A 17344-nucleotide genomic window follows, 5' to 3' on the forward strand; every position below is an offset into this window, starting at 1 on the left:
TCACTGGCTCCTCACTGCACTTGGAAAGAAATCCCAGGTCTTCCTCAACATGGCTGCCAAGCTCTGTATTATCTGGGTCCACCTACCTCTTGGCCAACTGCTCTCTGTGATCTAGAAGTTCTGGCTTTCTTTGATATCCTCCCACTCGAAAGCCTCACACATGCACCTTCCCCACCCATCACTGGGAATTCTCCTACTCATCTCTCAGATCTCAGCTCTAAATGTCACTTACTCAGAGAGACCACTCCTAAAACCCTAATCTAAAATAGGTTTACTTATTACAAAATCTTGAGGCAGCTGTACTTTCCCTTTATAGCATTTATCAAAATGCATAATCATATATGTTTTTGTATTTATTTATTATTTTTGTCTGCTCATTAGCCTGTTAACTCCATGGATGGAAAGATAATGTCTATTCTATTAGCCATGATATCTGTTAGGTCTAGCTCAGTGTCAGGACATATTTATTAAATAAATGAATGACTGGATGAATAAATAAGCCATTTCCCTTTAGTGAGTATCTCCGGTCCCCTAAATGTTGAATTGATAAATTACTGGTTATTATTTTTCTAGAGACAAAAGACAAAGCTTTGCTTCAAAACAATTTGGAAGCATATGCTGCTCCTTTTCTGGCTTTCCTGGCATCCTCCTGTTATAAGTACTAGTTTGTCTCATATTCATGTTTGGAACTAGACAGTTGTCTACTTTTCACTCCTTTTCAATGCCTTTGAAAGCAAATTAGTCATGAATCCTTTTAGACTCTCATATAAACCTTTAATAGCCCAACCTTTAAAAATCTAGTTATCCTGCTGACATAATGCAACACACTAACTAATGTCTTCTGTGAACTCCTATCCCCCCCAAATAAAAGAAACCATATGAAAAAACGCTATAAAAATCTAATTAAAATTTTTGCATACATTGTATATAATGTGTTACTTTCCCTATAATTATACAAAAATGTAGTACTGTTAAGACAATTTGGCATTATACCCCATACTCATAAATGTATACTTACTGCAAAAGATAAAAGGCAAGAGGATAGATTTGTACAAGCCACAATCTACAACGTCAGCATTCATTCTGGTTTTTTGTTTTTATTTTTTGCGGTATGCGGGCCTCTTACTGTGGTGCCCTCTCCCATTGCAGAGCACAGGCTCCGGACTCACAGGCTCAGTGGCCATGGCTCATGGGCCCAGCCGCTCCGCGGCATGTGGGATCTTCCTGGACTGGGGCACGAACCCTCGTCCCCTGCATCGGCAGGCGGACTCTCAACCACTGCACCACCAGGAAAGCCCCCAGCATTCATTCTTAATGCTGAATTGTCACTGGAATATATGTCAGTTGATATTACACAACTATTTTGGCTTTCCCAGAATTACCTTTCTAAAACATCTATTTCATCATGCCATTACTCTGATTCAAAGTTTCAGTGGCTTCCCACTTATATAACTGTGCTTCCCAAATTGCAGATGCCAAATCCGAGGTACAGCGAGTTATGTGTGAGGGAAGGAAAAGCCAAAGCAAATATGCTACATGTCCTTGGACAAACAGTTTTTACTTAAACATTTTTAGAAAAAAAATATTTATAGTAAAACAGCTCTGACTCTACTGTGCAGCAAAATGCAAAATTCAAAAATGAATTTAATATATGATATGCAACTTTAAAGAAGCTTTGAGTTTGGAAAACTGTCAGACACAAGATAGACAATAAGTGTGTCAAAAAGACAACACAGAGGACTTCATTCATTTATTATATAAATAGTGACAATATGGACAGTGACAATATGACAGTGGACCTCCCTCCAGTTTGGATCAGGTGTTCCTTTTCTTATGAGCTCATCCCTAATATATCACTATTCTCAAATATAATATTAGGTTGAACCATAAGATATTGCCAATATTCAAAGACTTTTGATTTACAAAAATGGCACACTTCTGTGGTTCAACATAATACAAGAGTCTTTCTATCTTATTTGTATGCAATCACCCCAACTTGTCTCCTTTCAAAAATATTTGTTAGTTCTTTGTCTCCACCATCAAGTACTGTGTGAGTGGCCTAAACCAGACCACAATAAATGTTGGCTTAGGGCTCAGCCTAGATCAATTTGTACACAACAAGCATAAGCAAGCATTTGAAGTTCCGTATTTGGAAAAAAATTCCCTCTTCTTCAGGTTAAGGCACAAACGACTCCTATTTGCCATTTAATAGTACTGGTGGAGCATGACATAAAAAAAAGTGGGAAAGCCGGTCACAGTCATGCTCCCACACCCTATCTGAACAAAATACTTATCCTACAGCATGCTACTGGGCTTACGTATAACAAAACCATTCTAATAAACCATTTATGTAAGTGTAGAATCTTTTAAGCTTGATCATCTATTCCTCTTGTCAAAGAAAGAAATAGGCTTAGTCAGTGCCTGATATCGACCACAAAGAATTGAGTATCAAGCCATACTTCTCTTTGTAAAAAAGAGATACTTGTGAATCTGATTTTTGCAAAGCTTTGATACTTTATGAGAAGGAGAAGTTTTCGATTTTCAAAAGAGATTTTTAAGCTTTATATATATATAGCATATTATTAATGATCATATTATCATTTTCTGACTTGGTGAAAGTAAAAATCTGAATAACCCTCACAAATAGTCTGTATTGAGAAGACTGCATATTCATTTCATTCCCTACTTGACAATTGCTAACTCTAAAAGGTTCCACCTTATTCTTCACCTAAATCTTCATGAAATAAAATATCTGCCTATTTTTAATCATAATTTCTCTTGCTGCAGCATTGCCGTGCAACAAAACTGATCCAGGTGCCAATGCTGAGGAAGTTTAGCTGTTAAAATTCACATCTGTTTTCTGTCAACTTGGCTTTGTTGATAGGCCCATGGTAACAGATGACCAAAATACCCTTGAAAAAAATCAACAGAACAAGGCTTTTACCCCCAGAATCAACCTGAAAATAAAGCAAACACATAAACACTGCTGGGTATTTCCCTTAAGTTCTGTGTTTCTCTGAATTCATTACCTTAGACTACTATTTCACTTCCTAGAATTTGCCAAAGTAATGAATTCTAAGAAATGAAAAAGTGCACTATCTCACGCTTCTCCATTTCACTCTTCTCAATCCTCCAGAAAAAGGACTACGCCTGTGCCATTCAATAACTCCCATATGGGACAGAAGACAGATCCCCCAATGACTCTCTGCTACTGCTGCTATGGCTGATTAAAATAATCACAGAGTATACATCCTTTAGCCCAAACACATTTCAGTGTACAAGTACATAAAACTATTAAATGAGCATTCCTTAAACTTTAGAGAATTTTAAAATTTGGAAACATTTGTTAAACATGTAGATTTCTAGGGTCATATCTTCCATGAATCTTGAATCTAAGATGGATCTATAAAATTTGTATATTTATCAAGCACTCCTCACCCCCATTCCAAGTTGAGATATAATTCAAATTCCGTAATATTCATCCTTTAAAGGTGTACACATCGGTGGTTTTCAGTGTATTCAAAAAACTGTACAACCATCCCCACTATCTAATTCCCAAACTCTTCATCACCCCAAAAAGAAACCTTGTATCTAATCCCTCTTCCCCCTAGTTCCTGGCAAATACTAATCTATCAATACTTTCTGTCTCCATGGATTTGCATATAAATGAAATTATACAATATGTGTCTTTTTTTTTCTTTGCAGTACGCGGGCCTCTCACTGTTGTGGCCTCTCCCATTGCGGAGCACAGGCTCCGGACACGCAGGCTCAGCAGCCATGGCTCACGGGCTTAGCCGCTCCGCGGCATGTGGGATCTTCCCGGACCGGGGCACGAACCTGTGTCCCCTGCATCGGCAGGCGGACTCTCAACCACTGCGCCACCAGGGAAGCCCTATATGTCCTTTTTGTCTGGATCCTTTCACTTAGTATAATGTTTTCAAGGTTTATCCATGTTGTATCATGTATCAGCACACCATTCCTTTCTAAAGCTGAATAACATTCCACAATATGGGTATACAACATTGTTTCATTCATCAGTTGTTGGACATTTGGGTTGCTTCCACTTTTTAGTTAATTACAAATAATGCTGGTATGACCATTAGTATACAAGGTGGGTTTTTTTTGGTAAACTTATGGTTTTAGTTCTTTTGTGTGTGTGTGTGTGTGTGTGTGTGTGTGTGTGTGTGTGTATTGCACTGCTGGGTAATATGGTAACTCTATTTTTAATTTTTTGAGTAATTTCCAAACTGCTTTTCAAAGTAACTATACCACTTTACATTCTCACCAGCAATTTATGAGGGTTCCAGTGTCTTCACATCCTCACCAATGCTAGTTTTTGTCCTTTTTGATTATACCTACCTATCCTAGTGAGTGTGAAGTCGTATCTCTCTGTGCTTTTAGTTTGCATTTCCCTGATGACTCATGATGTCAAAGATCTCTTAATGTACTTATTGACCATTTGCATATCTTCTTTGGAGAAATGTCTATTCAGATTCTTTGCCCACTTTTAAATTGGGCTATCTGTCTTTTATCAGTAAGTTGCAAGAGTTCTTTATATATTTTAGATACAAAGCCCTTATCAGACATGGGATTTACAAATATTCTCTGCCCTTCTGTGGTCTGTTTTTTTCACTTTCTCGATAGTGTCCTTTGAAACATAAAAATTTTTAATTTTGACAAAATCTAATCTATCTATTCTTTTGTTGCTGTGATTTAAATGTCATATGTAAGAAACCATTGTGTAATCCAAGGTCATGAAGATTTACACTTAGATTTTCTTCTAAGAGTTTTATAGTTTTAACTCTTACATTTAGGCCTATGATTTATTTTTTGAGTTAATTCTTACATATGGTATGAGGTAGGCATACAACTTCATTCTTTTATGTCAATATCCAATTATCCCAGCAACTTTGTTGGAAAGACCGTTATCTCCCTATTGAATTGTCTTGGCACCCTTGTCAAAAGTCAGTTACCCAAAAATGTATATTTCTGAACTCTCAATTCTAATCCATTAATCTATATATCTATTCCTATAACTAATCAGCTAACAGGGAGACTTCTTTTCTTTCAGTATTGCACTGTATCATCATGCTCTTCTAATATTAACAAGAAGGTTCTCACAGAACAAGGGATATTTGCAAAATTTCCATGCAGTGCACTATCAGACATAAACAGCAACGACAGAAAAACTAAACTGATTTTGGGGGAAAAGTAATATCTGGGACAAGAAATGGATCATATTTCTATATAGGTGAGTAGGCAAAGTAATATCTTCTAAAGATGACCTATTTTTCAGAAGCCTGATAATTTTGTGTATTTCAAGGTTGACTCATTGTATCTGAATGTGTTTATTTAGCACTATTAGCTTCAACCCAGTCACTTATTTTAAGCTGTTTACATTTCAAGTTGAACACATTAATTATTAGATAATTAGATAATAATGTGTTTTATTCTATTGAATAGAAAAAAAAGAGCATTTAAATTAGAGGTTTTATCAGTACTGCTGGATATCTATTGTTCATCTTTTTACAAAGAGTCATATAATAATATTAACAAATAATCTTTTCAACAGATTTACAGGAAGGCAGATTCTGAATACTAAGAATGCACTAGTTTTTCTCTGTATTAAGGATTCTTATGAACAAAATGGTCTCTTGCCTATCTGTCAATTAGCATAAACAAGAGAACTAGTCATAAGTAGTATGTGCCTACTTCATTGGGATGTTGGAGAACAACTAGACCATGACCACTAAATGCTGTAAGAAACAACCACCAGACTGTGACACAGCCTAAGCTGCAACTCAGTAGGTCAATGAGCCAGTGCAACATGCAGGAAATTGTTCTATTCAATTATGGAAATTTTTCTGGCATTATTCCTCACAAAGAAGAGCAAAGTGGGCTATATTACTAGGACATGGACAAGAAGCAAAATGTCAAGTAGACTTCTAAAAAAAATAAGAGCTTCTGAAAACCCTGGTGAGACAATCCAAAAAGCAGGAGACCAGAATGTTCCACTATGCCTCTTTTTTTAACCAATGCAATCAGCAATTCTAGTAGTGGTAGGTGGTTATTTTATGTCTAGATATGATTGCTCTGGGTAAATAATGTAAAGGTCAAATCATTGTTTGGTTAAAAATGCCCAACAATGGATGCTGATGGTAAAGTACCTGAAAAGGGAAGCTAGAAAAGAATCCCAGGAACATCAGAAGAAGCCATTTCATGATGAAAATTCTGCTAGATCATAGAAGGAGCAACTGAGATACAAGGTCAACAAATTCTTGGACTGAGAGACCTCAACCAATGTTGAGAAGCGATAAGACTCCAATCTTTAAATGAGAGTAGATAATGCAGATTTCTTAAGAGAGGCAAAGATCACTGGTCTATTTGCTATAGAAATGGACAAGAATAATCAGACTATCAAAAAAACTATTTCTAATTGGCCAACTATATGAGGAAGATGAAGGGCAGCAGTCTGTTTGGAGAAGGTAAGAAGTGTGACAGGGATGTAAAACTTTTAGGGAAGTGTGTGGCCCAGAATTACTCCCCAGAAAAGCCTGCCAGTATCCTGTCCTCAAATATTTGAGACTTAAAAAGGGAAGCCTTAAAGTTTATCAGCAAAAATTGGGTATGAATAAAACTGAATGGTAAGGGTAAGGAACTACTCTCCAAAAAAAGGTCTCATTTCCAATCTACTTCCAGCTGACACTGTATGATAGAGTTTCATCTCTACTGTACAATCTAAATAATTTATAAATCAGAGACTGTTGTTATGAATAATAGCAATGGAGGTCTTTAAACTAGTATTAGTTAGAAGATGCTTTCACAATCCAATTTCCACACAATGGGAAGCATTCAAATACTTTATATTGCTTTGCAGATAATTATTAAAATAATTTACAGAGACTGAAGTTACATGCTGCCTTTACTCAAAACCCTACTTGAAAAACTATATCATGAAAATGATTTGGAACACTGCTACCACTTCAACCCTGAGGACCATAATTTTTAAGATTATACTCTATATTAAAACTGTGCTACTCTTCATTCTAATTAAATAAATATCTACAGCTGGATAATACATTTTTGAGATGTAATTTTGAGATTGATAATACAATTTCGAGAATAAATATGTATTTAATAAATATTTATCAAATGCCAAATTTCAAAGCAGTTAACACTAATAATTTCAATCCATGAAGTATATGCACCTAGAAATGTTTTGTTTTTCCAGATCCACCAGTGACCCTTCTCCGAAAATCTGCTTCCATGTAGAGTTCCTGTTGAGTGGGCTGTAGGTGTCATGTGACTCCCCCCAAGGCTAACCCTTATCACAGAATATTGGACAAGAGATGGACAACTAGCCTAAGGTGACCCATACCTTTGACCCATGACTATGGGGGCTTATTTAAAATACAAGCCGGACCAATTAGGTTATCCCTCAAGAGTTTCATCTTAAAAATATAAGGAGCTTGCCAAGAGCTGTTGATCCAAGAGCTGTTGATCCTAGAGCTGAAAGGTAATGGCAGACGTTTCTGAGATATTTTAGGCCCTGTACAAACAAATCTACAAAGATGTAGGTCATGAAAGAAGGGCGAACATCCAATTCATAAACAGAGAGAGACCAATACAGATGAGTGCCTGGAGTTTCTGTGGCACCTGTCCTTCCTGAGGTCTACTTTCTCATCTTTTCCTGGGTTCCCTCTATATTTATAATAAACCCCCACTGTACTTGAGCTACTACGTCTGGATTTCTGTTTCTTAAAATTTCTTAACTAAAAGAGAAGGAATTCCTAAATATATTAACTTATTTTTTTTCTCTTAAGAATCAAGGGCACAGTTATTTTTCAGCCCATAGGATTTCATAAAAACATCTACATGAGGACAATAAAAATCATTTTGTCCATTAATTCTTCATTCCTACTTTCCTTCAACAGGTATTTCCTGTGTGTCTACAAGTTGACTAGGTATACAGTAGGACATGAAACAGACATGGCTTCTCTTTTCAGAAATGTATAATCTAGTAGAAGAAATAGGTATTTGAAAAGTAATACACAGTAAATAAATAAATAACCACCAACTACAGGGTGCTATCAGAGAAGGTAAAAGGATGCACTACTTAAGAATGGGTGATCAGGGAAAACTTCTTAGAGGAAGAAACATTTAAAGTTAGACCTGAAGGAGTAAGCCAGGTAGAATGAAGAACACACTGTAGGCAGAAGGGAAAGGCTACACAAACATTTTCAACCTGAAAAGATCTTAAGTGTTTCAGAAACTAAAAGGCCAGGGTTGGATGTACAGTGAGTAAGGGGAAGACTGACCCAGGGACACCACTGTGGAGGAAGCAGGAGTAAGATTACAGACCAAGTGAAACAATTCAAGTTTTATTTAGTGGGAAATCACTGAAGCATTTTCAGCAGAGGAATTACATGACCTGATCTGGGTTTTATGAAAATTTCTCTGGATGCTGTGGAGAATAATGGGATAAAAGAAGGTCAAGCGGTAAGATGAGTTAGGAGGTTACTGAATAGGACATGATACTGAGGAGAAGACACATTTTGCTTTCAAAAAATATTTTGGAAGTAGACTTGATAAACCAGTGAGTACAATAATATTTTCCAAATATGTTCAATTGGAAATTGCTCAGAGATACATAGCATACATATAGACATACATGGGAATGATAAACACTGAATGGTTCCTCTGAGGAAGGCAAAAGGCGGGAGGTGTGATCAGGAAGAGATAATAATATACAAAGCTAACGTTGTTGGTATTGTTTTATTTCTTAACCAGACAGGTAGACACAGGAGTTTACTGTATGTCTTTATGATTTTTTGGTATGTTTAATTTTTTTATTATTCTTTAAAAAATTTTTATTTTATATTGGAGTATAGTTGATTCACAATGTTGTGTTAGTTTTAAGTGTACAGCAAAGTGATTCAGTTATGCATAAACATATATCTACTCTTTTTCAGCTTCTTTTCCTATATAGGTTAATACAGGATAGTGAGTAGACTTCCCTGTGTTATACAGTAGGTCCTTGTTGGTTATCTATTTTATATATAGTAGTATGTGCATGTTAATCACAAAATCCTAATTTATCCCTCCCCCTGCCACCTTTCCCCTTTGGTAACCATAAGTTTGTTTTCTATGTCTGTGGGTATATTTTAAATATTTAATCATAAAAATAATAGACTATGTTTGGTTATTTTATTCAATCCATGTATGTACAGTTTAACTGTTATGAGTGTTTCTGCCACCAAAAATACTATAAAGTAACTTTAGTTATTCCAATTTATGATGAACTGAAAGATTTTTATTGGAAAAAAATCTGTCACTCCACAACTTTAAGTCAGTGATCTTTGCTCTGATTATGAGAACTAAACACTCAACAACTAAATACTATGGGTTACTGAACAGGTTCAAGGTATATAAAGTCTTTGTGAGTCTTCACAGTAATGTGAGTCTGATTTTATTGAAGCAAAATACCACTTCTATTTTTAGCAGTAAATATGCAGCTGTATTTTAAAGTACTAGGTTTAGCATGCTTATTCCCCTATTGATCATCGTTCATAATTATTCCACCCTCTATATTTCTTATTTAAAAATTGACCTTAAATGTTCCCAGGGGCACCAAAACCTGCTTCTGGAAAAACACTGCAGAGAATTTGTAATCCAAGCACTTCCAGAGCAAAGCATGTAACACTAACATTCCCCATTCACTCCACAGCATCATCTGTCTCCAAGATGCTCCCTGAAGCATGGAAGCTACACAACCAGCCATCCTTCCCTCTCACTACTACCTTAAATGAAAACATGTAATCAATAAAACTTACCCCAGATTCTCCATTAGCACATCCTGTTTCCTCTACCTTTGAAATCTGTCCAGAGTTCAACCACTTTTCACTACCTCCACTGCCACTGCTTGGTCCAAACACCACAGATTACCTCAATTGTCTCTAACTGGTCTCCCACTTCTCCCTTCAAATTCTCCCCACATCTTTTTTCAACAATGTAACCTGAGTTCAGGATAAAACATATATCAGAGCATGTCATTCCTATACTCAACCTCTCCAGTGGTTTCCCATCTCAGTCCAGTAAAACCTAAATTCTCTACCATGGTCAAAAGACCCTGTTAAGATCTGCCATATTTCTCTTCTTTCCTTTATCTTTCTCCATAGCATTTAACACCTCTGATACACTGTATATTCTACTTAGTCATTTGTTTATTGTCTGCCTTTTCCACAAGGATAAAAACTTAATGAGGGCAAGAGTTTTATCTGTTTTTTATTTACTGTTGTATGCCTGAACTTGAATGGTGCCAAGCATTAGTAAGAGTTCAATAAACATTTGTTGAATAAATGAATATTCCTCTCAAAGTCACAGGAAGCACAGATAGTCGTTCTGCCATTTTTTAACTTGAGGTTTCTGCCTCTTTCTGTAATGTCAAAATTAACAAAAACACAAGAAAGAGCTGTTAAGACAAGTGATGTGAGAACCATAAAGACCCTAGTAGGTAGGAAAGATATTAGCAGCCAGAAACGAGATTTTAGAGTTTTTTCTAGTCCTGAGGATTTCTACTGATAAGTAAAACATTAAAATAGCCTCTACAGTATTTATTGGTTAGTCAAAGCATTTTTTTCCTCTCTTGTGACCAATTACTATTCTTAAAGTTTTCAGAAAATTTTATGTTTATGTTCTTAATCTTCCTTATATCAGCCCATTGTGATGTGCTTTAAATTCAATGTATTACTTGATAAAGGTGTTAATGCTACTGTAGTAATCATAGTGCAATACATAAATGTATCAAACTAACATGTTGTGATACACTGTGATACAAGCTTACACAATGTTATATGTCAACTATATCTCAATTAAAAATTCAGTGTATCACTATTTGAGGGAGGAAAATGGGGGCAAAGAGTAAAGATATTATACAATGAATCTATTCTTCAGATAACAGCTTTAGAAAACTGCTTTGAAAGGGGGATTATACTTGGTGGTATTCAATCAGATATCCCGTACTGTCATTTCTTTTCTCATCACCCTAAGAAGAAAGGAGAGGCAGGAAATATACTCCAATTTGAAGGGTCAATGATTTCCTTAAATTTCATGAAATACCAAGTTACTATATAAAGCTGAATGTATTTGATACTCTAAAACCTGAACTATCTGGGAAGAGTCAGCTTTAAACAGCTGTCAGTTATCTTGTCAAGACTAAAAGAAACACTGCTTTCCTCATGTCTTTTGAAAGAAGGTGGAAGAAAAAACACTTTTGGAGGACTACTTGAAATCACTATAGTCAATAAGAAATAGAATAAAACTTCTATTAAGGTCAATGGCTAAATTTTTGGTTTTAGCAAAGAGGCGCCTCAACTGGGGGGAAAACAAAGGTGGTTAGAAAGGTAATAACGAACCAACAGCTAGTTAACCCTCTCTTAAGAATCCCTAAAGCTGGTTGTTAGTTGAATAAATTGAGAAGCAACTAAAAGGACTATACAGGTGGATGGAGCAGAATGGAAGGTAATATTATTAAGTAAATATTTATTACGTAGCAGACAGAGTGCTAGACACTTTATATCTATAATTGCATTTAATCCTTAAAATAAACCCAGGAGCTAGGTATTGTCAGCTTCATTTTACAGAGAAGAAAACCAAGACATATATTGGTAAAGTAATGTGAAGAAAGTGATACAGGAAGGGTTAACTAAAAAGCCAAATACCTCAACGCCAATGTTAAGCTGTCTCTATGTTGCTTCTTCTATAACTGAATACATTGCTGAATTTTCCACATCAGGGTAACTGACCTCATATAAGCACAAAAGTGATTTGGGTCTTAGATCCAGCTCTTAGTTCCCATCTGTACGCAACTTCAGAGATTAAGTGAATGACTTCAATCACCAAATGAGATTCATTTTGTTCCATGTTCATTGAACACTAATCTGATCTAGGACCTGCCATCTACCAAAAAAAAAAAATAGAAAACAAAAAATCTGCCCCTGATCACAAGGAAGACTTTTACTGAATAAAAACAACACAAAAGGCGATGCTCAAAATCCTTTACAAAGCTGTTTGGTAGCATCTACAAAACCCTAGCTTACATATGCCCTAACCCAGAAATTTCACTCCTAGACGTGTACCCACTGAAATGGGTACACGGGCTTCCCTGGTGGCGCAGTGGTTGAGAGTCCGCCTGCCGATGCAGGGGGCGCGGGGTCGTGCCCCGGGTCCGGGAAGATCCCACATGCCGCGGAACGGCTGGGCCTGTGAGCCATGGCCGCTGAGCCTGCGCGTCCGGAGCCTGTGCTCCGCAACGGGAGAGGCCACAACAGTGAGAGGCCAGCATACCGCAAAAATAAAAAATAGAAAAAATAAAAAAAAAAAGAAATGCGTACACATGTTTACCAAAAGACAAGTTCAAGAATGTTCATAGCAACACTATTCATAATAGCCCTAATCGGGAAACGACCCAAACGCCCATCAACAATAGAATGGAAGAACAAATAAATTGTAGCATATTCACAAAATTGAAATAAACCATGCCTAGATGCACTATATGGATGAGTCTCACAAACATAATGATGAATGAAGAAGCTAGATGAAAAACAGTTCATATTGTATGATGCCATTTATATAAAGTTCAAAACCAATTAACACTAATCTAGGTGTTAAAAGTCAGGATAGTGATCACTCTTCAGAGGAGTAGTGACTGAGGGGAGGAGGGCTTATGAAATGCAGGTAATGTTCTTTTTCTTTTATCTGGGTACTTGCTACATTAGTATGTTCGGTTTGTTAAAAATCAGCATGTTTTACACTAATTTTTGCACATTTTCTTTTATTCTGTTATATTTAAATAAAAGGTTCTTTAAAAACCAATGTTTTATTCTTGGGGGATTAACAGCATAGCATTTACACTGTAATTAATACTTTTAGCCATCTTCTTATCCCTCCATATAAACAGAGACAGATAATAAACATAGGAGGCTTTGTTCTTTAAAAAGAATTTTTTTTCATTTCAATTTTGGGCTAAATGTCAATTTACAGAGTTCCATTCATCTCAATATAAGAAAATGTATTTTCAACTCTAGTTTCAAATCCTGTTGCAATCCATCTTCACCAAACAAAAGAATTAACCCTAGTCACCGCATATTTAGCTTTAAGTAAATATTTTAAATAAAACTACCGATAACTAGTTTTTGATTCCAACTGCATTGTCAGAGTCTACTAAAATTCTTCCCTTTTCTGCTACTTCATTAACTTCATATTCTTAACCTCAGAATGAATGAAGAAATCCTTAAAAACATTTAACTTAGGAAAACATGAAATGAGGATATACTTTCTAAGAGTAAAATTTCAAGCTCAATGACTTTCTCATTTTGCAATAGGATCTTTGCGCAAAATATTCTGCAGACCAATACATTTTTTTTGTCAGAATAATGAACTTTGAAAAATCAACACTTTTTCCATCTAAGAATTTCCAAGCCTTCCATTTGTAACTCAATATTAATTCATAACCATCAAGATTTAAATTGTTTTCTTTAAAAAGAGAGAATATGACGAAAACAAATACCTATGGATGATTCTATTTAAGACTATGTTTCCATTTCTTCTTTTGGAATATTTTATCACACATGAAAGAATAGCCTTGATATAAATATTTTATTAACTACAAGGAGGAAAGGGGCAAAGAGAAAACACAGACAAGCAGGAAATAAAAGTTTATCTAAAAGTTTCCTTTGCAAATTAATCCTCTGACAAAGATGACTTAGTGGAAAGAACAAATATCCTGAAGCACACTACAATACTGTTCCCAATAAACTTTATTTTGAAAGGCTATTTACTTTGTTAAGGGATGTTATCATTTATTTCCTTGGTTACCATGATGCTGTGATTACAACTTACTCTGTTTTGGAAAGCTATGCAACTTCCTTAAAAAGCTGCAGAGTACAGGTTTAAGGGAATAAAAAGTAACATGTATGATGCTCTTATTAATTTTAATGAGCATTAAGAGCTTTCAAACACTGTGATTATGAATCGCAGCTGACAACTGATGAGAAGGCTTATAAATTTACTTTTCTTTTCCTTACCATAAATGTTGCTAATTTTTTTTAGCAACTGATATTAGAAATTCAAATATCTTCAAGATGAAATTTCCTGAGGAATTATGAATCTGGGTTCCAGAAGACCCGTGGACAGTGCTCCAGTGTCAGGTATGGCACCATTCAGGTAGAGACAATTTTACAAAGTCACTATTCCAGTGTTACTACTTTACCAAAAGTGACCAAGAAATCCAATTTAACTGGTATGATTAAGCATATTCATTTCATTCTCTTTTCTATAATGAACACCACCGAACCAATCTACTCTGAAGTTAGATAATATCAGCAAAAAACATGAAGCAATGATAATAAGCATTTGCAATCTCTTGCTATATATAAAGATAAAACTGTTAAAATGTCATGCCCCCACTTTTCCTATTTTTATAAATACCATGAAATACTGAACTCAGATCAGTGTGCAATAAGTAAGACCTATAAATATTTATCAAAACTAACTTTTAGTATCACCTTGTTTTAAGATTACAGAACTCAATGAATTTGGTTTTACTTTCAAAGAATATTAAACTAAATTAGAGGAGTCAGAACTGTTCACCACACCCATTTGGATAATCAGGCAAAGTAGAGTTTTTAGTACAAATGTCCAGTTTGCTTTGTGCATGCTGTGATCACACCATTTTGACTTTGAATAAGGTTTTAGCTCCTAATTTTGCATTCTTCCTTTAGGTTTAATTTAAATAGGCATTTTAGGAACTAATTTGTAAGTAAGACAAATAGAATTAATGTGTCATCAGTCAGGTACTCTGGCTGTTACAATATTCAGAATTCGGGAACATATTCTGTGTCTCTCAGCGAGTCACTCAAATCTTCTTTATCAAAATATATTACAAATGTTTTAAAATCTTACATGTTTACAAAATGCTCTGCACCCTTCATATGTTGTGCTTCTGCCAGCTAGAACCTTTGAAGAGCAAAACCCAGCTGTGCTTGCATATCAGATGGTTACTGCAGTAAGTAGGCTGAAAAGTAACAGTTATGCTTTATATAGCTTATACGTTTTTATCTTTTTTAACCTTATTTTTATAATGAAATTTCTAGTTCCTGGGGTGATTAAAATAGTTAGACTTTTCTTCTAAGGAAGAAGAAACTTTGTGTTAAAAAATATTGTAATATAAAACTGTCTAGATTATATTAAGTTTATACTTTTGATTACTCCAGCTTTTTACATTAAGACAGTTATATTTTTATATACATTTATATTCCTAATAAAAAAGTTTTTCTTATCCAGCAACGTTTTCATCACCGCGAAGACAAACATTTTGATGGGCAGTAAATGATGTATGTGAGTGTAATATTACTTACATCTTTAAAAGAGTAAAGTAAATAAATACAGCCATCTAAGGAACTAAAAACAATAAAGGAAACAAATATAGATACCTAAGGAATTCTGCAAACTAATTTTTGAAATATTCTACTGTCTAAACATATAATTATATGATATAGAAGCTTTAGTTTATCACTTCTCAATTGTCTGGTAGGAGTCTCAAACAACACACAGGAAGAGATATGAATTGAGAACTTAATTACCATAAATTTTTCATTTATATTCACTCTTGGAGTATAATTACATTACCATTAAAAACACACCTGATTCTAATTTCACTTATTTAACTTTAAAGGTCCTTGGTATTAGTAATGCATAATTATACAGATATAGGCTTATTGTGAATTTAATGATACAAATTTAATTACCTCATTTTAATTTGTAGAAATTATATATGCCTAACATTTTCATTTCTCACAAATAATAAAATTACAATTAAAGTAGTCTTTACTAAAAATTCAAATAGAACTTTTTGGTCAGTATTTATGGCTTAATGTTCTTTTTTAAGGTAAAAAGAAAATGAAGAAAATTGTTAATCATGTTAAGTAGAAACTATTTTCTATTTTGACTTAAATAGGAGAGATGGGAGTCACTCTACCTCACAAAGCAGTAAGTCAATGATGTGGAAGACCATGCAGAGTGGGAACTTGGCAGTAAAAAGAGTGAGAAACCACTGGGATGCATACATATGAGCTTCCAGGTTCAGATCAGAAAAATGGCCGTGCAGGTCCGGTAACTGCTCCTGAAAGTCAAAGTGGAAAATTGTGGGGGGAGGAACACTGAAGATGCCTCATTTCCTGCCACAACTGCGATTTATGACAAGCTTGCTATGATCACTCTCAATTTACTACAGCATTTGTTGACTTTTATATAACTACATAGAAGTGATGATAGGAGATGAGAACTGGGCATATGACAGAGAACAAGAAAGACGTGTTATGAACAAATAACAAAGATCAACTCTTGCTCACTTGACTGTTCCTGTTTCTTGGGAAATGCTTGCTCTGACAGAACACCTGTGGTCTAGTGAGTATCAGGACTCCACGGTCAAGTCACAGCACTCCATTCAGGGTTGAACTCCTAACTAGCCAAAAAAGAAATGTATCTTTTCTTTGAAGACCATTTAATATAAACATCATCTGGGTTCTATGATATTACTTCAGTACATTATGGTACTGAAGCCCAAAACATAACCGTACTTTTAACAGTCTATCTTCAACATATTAAAAATTACAAAGTACAGAAATTGTACAAGTATATAATGTATGAAATTGGATGTCTCCTGGGAAAAATACTGGGAAAAAGAGGAAAAACCCTCTTTTTCCCCGACTTATACAAGTAAATGCTTTTCAAAAGCATGAAAGGCAAAGTATAAAGCATTAGCATAGCTATTCCCATAACTGAAAGACAAAGGCAAAGATATATAAAAGCCCACTTTAGTTTTGTTTTCATAGACAGACCACAGAAATAAAATTTTTGTACAAGATGCTCTTTGAAAAACACCCCAATGTACCCATCAGGTACTTTTAATGGGGTATTGAAGTGGTCATTCAGTTAACAGACAAAAGTGCTAACAGAAAATGCATTTGGGTTTCTTCATAGTACCATGAACATGCTATTCATTTATCAGGTACTTTTATTTGACTCTCAAAGCTCTTAAGAATACTGACCTTTGAAAAAATATGAACTTTTAAAAATGAAAGGTAAATGAAAGACAAAAAATGTGAAGAATCCCAAATATTTACTTGGAGGAATTAAATCTCTAAACAAGAGCCCATTGCTTGTACTGTCCATAGTTACCAGATTCTTCTACACAGTCTTTTCCCCCCTCAATGCCCATTTGTCATTGTGCTTACAGTTCTTTTGACATCCTCCTCCCCCTTTATTTCTTCTTCACATTTCAGGT

At 35.1% G+C, this 17344-nt stretch overlaps 1 protein-coding gene across 5 annotated transcripts in view; it reads right to left on the reverse strand.

The window, feature by feature from the left end:
* Window positions 1–17344, reverse strand: part of RABGAP1L (RAB GTPase activating protein 1 like) — a 687593-nt gene that overhangs the window by 219309 nt on the left and 450940 nt on the right. For all 5 annotated transcript variants that reach the window (XR_003794384.1, XR_003794383.1, XM_029228031.1 and 2 more), the window contains exon 17: window positions 16037–16180. Coding sequence is in view for 3 of the 5 variants with exons in the window: in XM_029228031.1 (XP_029083864.1) it covers window positions 16037–16180 (144 nt within the window). In the remaining 2 variants the exon portion in view is untranslated. The remainder of the gene's footprint in view (window positions 1–16036; window positions 16181–17344) is intronic.

This window comes from Monodon monoceros, unplaced genomic scaffold (genome assembly GCF_005190385.1).
Source record: "Monodon monoceros isolate NGI ecotype Baffin Bay Population unplaced genomic scaffold, NGI_Narwhal_1 Super_Scaffold_18, whole genome shotgun sequence".
In the NCBI taxonomy this organism is placed as follows: Eukaryota; Metazoa; Chordata; class Mammalia; order Artiodactyla; family Monodontidae; genus Monodon; species Monodon monoceros.